The sequence below is a fragment of the Amphiura filiformis genome, chromosome 4 (assembly GCF_039555335.1).
Source record: "Amphiura filiformis chromosome 4, Afil_fr2py, whole genome shotgun sequence".
In the NCBI taxonomy this organism is placed as follows: domain Eukaryota; kingdom Metazoa; phylum Echinodermata; class Ophiuroidea; order Amphilepidida; family Amphiuridae; genus Amphiura; species Amphiura filiformis.
Genome location: NC_092631.1, coordinates 45,636,512 through 45,646,703, shown reverse-complemented (window position 1 = coordinate 45,646,703; position 10,192 = coordinate 45,636,512). Strand labels below are relative to the sequence as shown.

General features: G+C 36.1%; 1 protein-coding gene across 2 annotated transcripts; it reads right to left on the bottom strand.

Moving 5' to 3' along the window:
• Positions 1-979: 979 nt before the first annotated feature.
• Positions 980-6,266, bottom strand: LOC140150935 (V(D)J recombination-activating protein 1-like). Of its 2 annotated transcripts, none has more exons than XM_072173089.1 (3): positions 6,092-6,266; positions 3,346-3,491; positions 980-2,807 (listed from the first exon to the last, which is right to left on the bottom strand). In XM_072173089.1, exons 2-3 carry the CDS (start codon positions 3,350-3,352, stop codon positions 1,708-1,710), a joined length of 1,107 nt encoding a protein of 368 aa, XP_072029190.1. In that variant the 5' UTR covers positions 3,353-3,491; positions 6,092-6,266; the 3' UTR covers positions 980-1,707. The 2 variants fall into 2 exon arrangements, with proteins under 2 accessions (XP_072029190.1, XP_072029191.1); XM_072173090.1 differs by having other exon boundaries at positions 6,122-6,266.
• Between the last annotated feature and the right edge of the window lie 3,926 nt (positions 6,267-10,192).

The following is a 10,192-nucleotide window of genomic DNA, read 5'->3' as shown; positions in this document are numbered from 1 at the left end:
GTTTAGCAAATATCGTGAAATTTGAATTTCGTTCTGGTATACCAGAACGAAATTACAACACATTGTCTATGGAGTAGTGTAATACACATAATCATGCATAACTCACAAACGCAAAATCGGAATCAACTGAAATTTTGGGAATAAGGTTTATTCGTGGATATCTACTGAAAAATGTCAGAAAAAGAGGGTGATAGGATCACGAAATATTCCTTCAATTTGATATTCATTTAAACAGCTGAAATTGTGGATCTTCTTCAGCAGTAGCAGAAACTCAGGCTCGCTTTAATATTCTGCAATAGTTTATATTTCCATCTGTCGGCAGTGACAAAATATTTTCATAGTCAATGTCGAGGTTATAATTATGTTTTTATGCTTTTTGGACTGCGACATGGGTATGCTGCTATCCGTAAATACAGGGTGTTTCAAAATGATTGGTACCCACCAGTTTCCAGTTATTATGGACAAGACTATAAATCAGGGGCATTCCAAGAGGATCCAATGTTGTACATTGAAGAATCATGCTTGTCAATAAACACCAAAAACAATGGGTACTAAACATTTTGATACAGCCTGTAGTAAATATCTAGAAGTACTACATGTATTTACGGATTGGCGGTACTATTGGAATATATTCGTACTGTTTACGGGGTTACAAACGTAAATAGTACTTTCTGCACTTACTCACACAATGGTGGTGTTTATTTTTGATCATGCGACAATTTCAGCTGCTTAAATGAATATCAAATTAAAGGAGTATTTCGTGATCCTATTTTTCAGTAGATATCCACGAATAAAGCTTATTCCCAAATAAAACAAATATATACTGCCTTTATTCGAAGTTCTGGTTAAAACTATGGTCCCTCGTTGAGATCAATTAATACTATTTTCCTGAGGGGCTGCGCCCCTCAGGAAAATAGTACTATTGATCTCACCTCGGGCCCATAGTTTTAACCAGAACATCTCATGGCAGTATATATTTGTATACTATTTACGGGGTTACAAACATAAATAGTACTTTCTGCACTTACTCACAGAATGGTATTGTTTATTTTTGATCATGTGACACACTTTTAACCAATCAATGAACAAGAATCTATTAATGAAGGTCATTGAAGGATTTAATCTGTATCTTATATTTTCTTCATTCCCAATGCTGTGATTACATTTTTCCTTCAACTACAACGATAACAGTATTAAATGAATCTACAAATGAGACAAGCAATCGATTGGTTACGAATAATGTGCACACCTAGTAAAAAACACTGAAAATCTTCAACTGCAAAAAGAACTTAAAATGACTTTGACCATGTCATGGACATAAAGAACATATTCATGACCTGAATAAAATATTTTTGTGTGTGTATTAGCTTGCATTAATTAGGTACTATAGGTTTGTCATATCATATTTCCTTTGAATTTTTTGTATCATTACAATACATTTTTCATTAATATACTAATTACTATTCAGGGATGTGAAAAGAAATTTCATAGTTTTACTTCTTAAGATATTTTAATATTATGTTCTAATAAGAGTGGCGATGGAGGCTAGGGTGGTGGATGCTTATAGGGAATTGGTTTTTAGTGCTTGCCGAATTTGTTTTTTAAAACCAGCAAGATATTGAGATGGAATATGTACCATTGTTTGAATTAGCTAGGTTAATTTGTTGCAAGCGGTTGCATTCTGTGACATGGGTTCTAGGCATTACGTTACTGTACTAAGTGTGCATCACTCTCGTGGTGCTTACAGATAATAAAATGGTCCCACATTTTCTGTAATTGCATTGTCTCTTCACACCCACTGGTAGCGTTGATGCACGAAACATTCAAGTTTGATATCATTCTTGTTAAAACCTTAGCTGGTTTAGTAATGCTGCTCACAAAATTACTACAAACAGGGCAAATGCACCCAAACGATTTCAAGTGCATGTCAATACAGCAATAGCAAACACTGTGTTCACATGGATTTAAAGTTACTGGCTCATCCAATATCCCATCGCACACTTTGCATGTGAGTTCTCTTTCTATGGCAGGCAGGGCATTTAAGTTTTTGCATATGTACTTCGGGTACCGGCTGAGAATTTTGATGTCCTTATCTTCGAAAGTGTCTTCATAAAATTCCAGTCTCAAGAATATTGTGGATTTCCCTTGGTCTTCTCTGTCATCTTTTTTCTGCTTCAGAACTCTTGGACTTTTTCTGGGTCCCTTCAAGGTTGCCAATTGATTCAACAACAGACCAACATTTCTTGATACTAGTGTCTCCGTACCAACCTTTGTTGAAGTGCTATGGGCCTGTGCAAAAACCTTAACCGGTGTGTCCTTTATTAAGTAACTGCTATGGTCAAACACGGGCACTGATTTTTTAGCAGCTACAGTTGTTGAGGTTTGTGAGGTTTGAATTAGTAAAGTTTGAGTAGTTGTGGAAAGTTTTCTTTTCCTACCAAATTTAGTGAAATGGCTGCAGACCCTGCAGTTGGTCTTGGTATGCTCTTGCCAAGATGAGAGCTCCAGTTTCTTGGGAAGAGGTGTGCCTTCCCTTTTTGATTTTTCTAATCTCTGACAGTAACCCAACATGCTGCGCCTACAATTTAAACAGAAATGTGTTGGATGAATATCATCCGAGTCCTGTTTGGTGTTGTATCCATAAACACGCAAGATCAGTTCACTCCAAGGGATATTTGTCACTTTGTCGGTTTCTGTCACTTTATAGGTTGTAGTTTTCTTCTTGCTTTGAAATGACTTACTACAAATTCGACACAGCTTTTTGAGACATTCTTGATGCCGGTTCTTTGCTTCCTCTTCTTGTGCATCTGTGAATGACAAAAGATGTAAAATAATTTAATTGACATCTGATAAATCACCTGTGACATTTAAGAAAATCCATGTGTAAGTTAATTGTGAATCAATTTTGAAGATGTGGTGAGGAATTTGTCTTTATTTTGAACTCTCTCAGTGATATGTCCACAAAGTCCAAAACATCCTTTAACTGAGAAAACTCATTAAAAAACAATAACACAACACCTGTTAGCATAAAATTCTTGATAACACAAATAGGGCTTACATTAAATGCCACACAATTTTCATTATTGCTACCCAATTTAGAAATGTGCACCAATTATGTGTCATACGTTAACACACATTTAAGTTTGTTAAATGCTCCACAGAGCAGGTTTTGCATGTAGTAAAAAATCCTTAATCACCCCTGAACACAAGAAGAATTTAAACTTCGCCATATGGCATGAAATGAGTATAAAGAGGAAAAGGAAAAATCTTCATCAATTTTGCTTCCAGATCAATTATTTTCTAAAACAAAACATCACTGATGAAAAAACTCAAAATACTACAAACCTGCCATTGTAAAGATGGCTTATGAATGCACTAGACCAAAGGGATTAAAGTAGCTTGTTGAAAGATTCTTCTTAACTGTAAAGCGCAAGTCCTATTGGTGGCTAGATGATGATTACATGAGCTGGGAGTATTTTACAGATGCATGCCTGCATTAAAAATAGAAACAGAAGTACATGTATGGACCAAAATCAATTAAGAATATTCATCCAGGGTTGTGCTCCCGGGTTGTGCTACACTACTACATCCATGAGGATAATAATTGGAAGTTAAATTTCCAAACGGCTTTTGCGCTAAAAATCGCTTGCCCTCCCTCTCGGTCCGCCAAAATCGCTTGCCACCCCCTCGGCCCACCAAAAATCTTTGCCCTCCCTTGCAAATGCCAAATTTTGGGATCCCAATTTGTTAACGTTACGAGTGCAGCAAGCAGGAAAATTTGCACATATTTAAGTGTTTCCGTACGGTTTTCCCAAGCCTTTTAAAGCGTTTAATTTAAAAGGCGCCCAAGAATGTGTGCCAAAAATCGCTTGCCCCCTCTCGCTTACCAATAATTGCTTGCCCCCCTTTTGGCTCGCCAAAATTTCTTGCCCCCCATTTTACCCTCAGCGTAGTCCTGCATTTCTTAAACGTACCCTATGTGATATAATATGATTTATCTGATTATGAACTTTGATTTCATACATACTCGCTATATAACAGCATGCGTGATTGGTCGATAGGCGGGCATAAACAACGTTTATGCCCGGCGTTCGATCATAAACAAGCCGTAGCGAGAACTGATGGGCGCTTCATGAGTAGGATATTACGCGTCTATGTTCGCGAGCTATTTACGCAAAGCGCGAGTGATGTACGCGATGTTCGCGCGCGTCCAAGCACGATGGACTGAGCAAGAAAACGTTTTCTTACAATTACCGATGGAAAAACTGTTAAAAATTGATAAGGAACTGGTAGTTTTTAGTTTAAAATGATGGTATTTTTAGTTTTGGAGGGAAATAACAGCAAGCAGAATGTTGCATATGTATGAGCGGGGTTCATTCATATATTTTCATGACTAAGCGTTGTTTATGCCCTCGGGCTAAAGCCCTCGGGCATAAACAATCGTTTAGGCATGAAAATATATGAATGAACCCCTAATTGAACAAACAGGCATAGATCACGCGAAAGAAAAAAAAACATATTGTCATATTGCACAGCACTGTATCAATGCCATGGCGAATCCCCGGGGGCGAATCCCAGGCAAATCTGCATTGAATTTGACATACGTGGATTTTAATGAAGGAAAAACAACATATGTATCAATGGCGAATCTGCATTGACATCTGTACCGTAAATAAAAACATGGATTTTATTGAAGGAAAAACAACATATTGCACTGTATCAATGGCGAATCTCCATTGACATTATGTACAATGCAGTATATGTGAATGTATAAAAATAAACATTTAAGCTTAAGGTTACGGAGAGTGAAAATTCCATTCAACTTGTCTTTTGTTTTTTAATTTTTATTTATGAAGTATATGTATATATTAAACATCTCAGAGATGTAGATTGAAAAAATTGTATCAACAAAGTATTTTTTAAATTATTTTTGTGTATCAATATTTGCTCTAGATATCCCACAGCACTAATTCTTTTTTAAAGACAGTTCTTGTTTTAAGGGGACACTACACTAAATCCTTCCACATTTGGTGTAACTCATGGAAGAAAGAGAAGGTGTGAGGGCTATCATTTTCTTTGGAAGGGGAATCCCAAATATACATGGGGGCCCGTGGGTTAGATTTTAAAAGGTATGCCAACATTTCCTGTCATCCTCCCCTGGCCCTGCTCTTGGCCAGCCTAACTTTGCCAATGTGGAAACTTTAAATGGCCTAGATATTATGATGCAGATTTGAATGTTTCTGTAGTGTTTCCTAAGCCTTATAAAGATGCACTGTAAATGTTTGCCAAAAACTGGATACAGGAGCACTGCACCTGGAATATTATGGGATTGTGAATTGATACTGTGAAATAGCAGAAAATGTGAGTACTTGAAACTAAATGTGTGCATATCTCAGAACTCCATTTTGGACCATTTGGCCTGATATGCTGAGATAAAATAAATTATTTTTAATGTTTCCCGTAGCTGATTCATAAAATTTTGATATGCATGTGTTAGCTGATACTTCAAAGAAATAATGTAGGGAATAATCGTGTCAATATATTGGCACACTAAATTAATATTGTTGTTGCAAAAAAGACGACATTTACCCCATCATTTTCATTGACATTCTGTGAACATGTAAGCTTACTGTTTTAAATCAGGAGGACCTATCGAAAGAATAAATAGGTACATTGTTTCATTGGTTTGTTTGTAACACATATGCGAAATCGCAATGAAATCGGACCCTCTCCCCATATTTTCCTGGCCTCTTTCCCAAAAAACCTCATGCTCATGAAATTGAACACAAATTGAAACACTTATTACAAAGTACATTTGTGTATGAGCTATGACGTTAAAAGTATTACAATAATATTAATCATTAGAGTGTCAACTTTAAGATGAATGATTTTTAGGCCTGCCATGTTTATTTTTTGAAAAACAAAATATTTTAGGTGGCTACGTGCAGCCAATTTGCCTACACAAAATGTCAAAATCCTGTATAACCTTAAACTACACGTATAGACCGAATAATCAGTCACAATACAAAATCTGTATCTAGGTAAGCTTAAACATGTTAATTTATTTGCAATAAAAACTCATGTTACTTACTGTACGATTCTGAACTATATAAAAGCTCACCAGTCTTCCTAGAGTGTCCTGAAAATGCTGGTATAAAATATTTTACAGAATCACTTTCCCTTGATGGATTTTGACGGGGTTTGAAACCACTAAAAACAAAGAAATCAACCCTCCATCGGAAAGCGTACGTACAGCTGAACCATGTTCATTTCGACCTTTAACCGAAAGCACACGTACTTCGCAATCAAAACAATGAATGAGGGCGCACCACCTGCAGCGAGCAGAATCTTGGTTGAAAATCAAGTTACATCCACACGGAATAAAGCAATTCCTATAGACATGATAGATGTAACTTGTTTGCTGACCAAAATTCTTCTTTCTGCAGCAGTGACACTCGTAAATGCGAGAATCCTTGGGCGCACGCGTGCACTGAGATCGACCGTCGCGTCGTCTGCTATTTTTATGTGTACACGTTTTCTTCAGTAAATGATTTAATTTCATTAAATTGACAAAGAGATTGCACTATATTGAATAATAACAGTATAGCATTACAATATTGATATATGTTTTGGGTAAGTGAAAGATTAAAGGTGGGAGAAACTTTTCCAAACGACGCTAATTTCCGGGGGTCACTCCCATTTATATCATGATTATGGCCTGTACACCATCCGCGATAATAAAAACAAGTAAACAGGGCAGGGTGTCAAAAACATGAAAAATTGGGAAAAAAGGGTAGCAAAATTGCAATGTGCTAAAAAACAACAACAACAACAACAACAACAACAAAAACAAAAAAAAAAACCGCAAAAAGCCTAACTTGGTGTGTAGGCTTAAAAATGCTAAAATTTGATGCAAGGAGTCAAATCCCTGTTTAGGGTGTGACCTGTTTAGGGTATCGTTTTTTTTTTATAACCAAGGGTTTTTGTTTAGGTTGCTTTTCAAGTTGATTAGGGGAGAGCGGGGAGTGTTCGCCCTATTTTTTTCTGACCAGCCTAGCGATGTCAATTTTAAGGTTATGGATGACCTGATTAGCCCATGTGAAAGCCCTATGTATTAGCTATATATGACCACAATCTCAGAACTATAGGCCTTATAATAGCAACAGGATAGAGCAAACAAAAAAGTTTTGCAAAGTGGCGAACTTGCCCCATATTGTGGCAGGTTCGCCCATATGGTGGGGTAAGTTCACCCTAATCACAAAAAAGGTTCAAACATTGTGTAACAATAACATATTCACTGCAAACATTTAGCAAGAGTATACAGGGCATTCATTCTCTTCTGGGGAATCACTAAATTTGTTGCAGGGGTCGGGTCAAGGCAAAATGTAGGGGTCGAAAGTGACCTTAAACGTATAATGTTTAGGCCTACAACTTCGGGGGGATTATGGATTAGGACATAAACGGTGGTATGTGTAATACTGATACCACACAACTTTTAAAAATATGCTTTTCAGTAGTTTTACCTTGTTTAATGGTATAATTATCAATATTTTGCATAATAGGCTGATGGGGCAGGTCCGCCCTCCAGTTTGGGGCAAGTCCGCCCGGGGAAGATATAGGGCGAACACGCCCCATCCTCAAAAGGGCGAACGTGCCCTTGTGCACATTTTGTATTTTCTTCAGGGTATGCAAAAAACAAATCGAATAAGGAGTTTATAACTACATTAAATCTTTAACAAATCCCATATGTTCCAAATACAGATTTCCATTAAAACAATCTGTATTTATGTATCAATGATAAAACAACATTATTAATGCAAGAAAAAATTACGCTTTGGGGTAATTTTTTTTGTTTTGGCTGCAGTTCGATGAACACGTCCCTATATGTCTCGTAGCTAATATGAGAAGTTTATCATGACCTATGTTACCTAATTTTGCCATCACCGAATTCCTCGATAGCCGTAGTGCTGAGAAACAAGGGGTGGGCGAACCTGCCCCTAGGGCGAACACTCCCCGCTCTCCCCTATCGCGGACGGGTGTATCCCTACAGGCCACAACGGGAACCCCGGCCCTAATTTGCACATGCAAACTTCGCGTTGCGGAATGATTCTTGGAACTGCCCATTTACAAGTTTTATGATGTTATAGTAATTATAAGAAAAGAACAAAAATTTTATACATTTTAACCCGAAAATATAACGTTTCCACCCTATATTATATTTGTGATACCCTGTATATCAACTTGCAAGTTGCAAAATTGTCTTCCTAACACTTTCAGCTTGATGATATAAAAAAATGTAGGTTTCTGATCAATCTCATTTTTGTGATAAAGCATGTTTATTTTTTCTAATTTTGAGCTTATACTATATGATTCACCCCATAGTAGGGCCTACAATGCGATATAGTTTAAAGGCCCATGCAATGAATTTGCTCATCCGGACGATCGTAAAAATCGTCATGGGGCTACAATTTCTTCAATACTGCAGGTTTCTTCGTTTTTTGCCAAACTTTTCATTTCAAAAATACCAAATGACAATTTCAATGACATATCCTTCAATTTTTAGCAATTTATAAACAATTTTAATTTTTTACACTTGCGCTGGGATCACTGAATAGGACTTTAAGTCATTACAAATTAAGATTTTATACAGGGATAGGTTTATATGTACATTGTATTACTGAATGTCATTCTATATTTATTATAACCATAGCAAATAATTTTTAATGGATAAGATATTTATATAAATCTAGATCTCAGTTATGTTTATCCTTTGGACATAATAACCTTCACGAATAGTCCATTATATATATTTGTATCTAAAAGCCAACAAATTGCTTTCATAACCCTTTTCATGGTCAAACATAAAGTATCTTAACTCCCGAGTTGTATCTATGGTATCTAGCTTTTCAGATATTGTTTTCTACATCTACCGTATATTGTTGTAGTTGAAGGAAAATGTAATAACGATGATCGGGAATGGTAAAAAATTCGATATGATATGCATTATGATAATACACTGAAAAGAGATACGATATAGGAACACTGGACTGTACACTATATTTTCGCACTATTCATTTTTTGAATACAAGCTAATCCCTACTCATTTATTTTTGATGAGATATACTGTTCATTTTGATAACTTTATTATAACTGTTAAAATTCAAAGGGGACATCTGACGGTGAAACTAAAATTTTGTGGAAAAAGTTGCGATTCTATTTTTTATGGAAATATTTACAATATGACTTAAATTTTCATCCAGCAACAATATGTAATGCTTAGGGAACAAACCAAAAGATCGATGACGTCCTTTAAACGTAACTGGTTTCGTTTCTCAGCCAACCCCCTCCCTCCCTACCAGAAACGTAATAATAAAATGTTGAAAATTTTGACATAATAATAATAATGACACATTTTTCAGACCGATGTTTTTAGTACAAACGTAATCGAGTATTTTTACCCCCTCCCCCCTAAACGAAACCAGTTACGTTTATAGGACGTCATCGATCTTTTGGTTTGTTCCCTTAGAATGTTTCGAAAAGTGACTGAGAAAAAAACCCATTCTTCGAAGTTTGTTGCACGGTCATTTGTATCTCAGTTTGTGGTCGGTCGATCAATAAAAATGTTGTCATATCACTCAGGAGAAAAAAACCAAAGGGGGGGGGGCATTTTTGAAAATTGAGTTACTGAAATTATCCCGGGTAATTATACATTATACAAACATTACTATATTATATACTGAAAACACCAAAGGTCCAATATACTTGACTCTAAAGTTATGAAATTGTGTGATGTCTATATTTTCTTATGTATTTTATTGTTTTTTACTCCATAATTTTACATTATGTCTGATTACCATATCAAGGCGGTCATGTCATGATTACCCAATTTAATTCAAAAGTTTGCGTTTGGTTTCCTGACATATCTGAGTTGTGTGCTGATGTATTCACTTCTGAAAATTAATGCCAGAGGTGGGTAAGTGTAATAGCTGTCATGTGTAGCTGCCATGTGTAGATAAGTACAATATACTATGTGGGTAAATTGTCAAATGTTAACAGGGCAGCTATTGAACTTACCCACTTCTGGCACTGAGCAGTCGACTTGAACTTCATTTATCAAGATTTATAGTAGCCTGTCTCAAAAAAAAATTGTGCAAGTGAAAAGTGCCCTCTCTGGCAATTAGAAAATACCGTT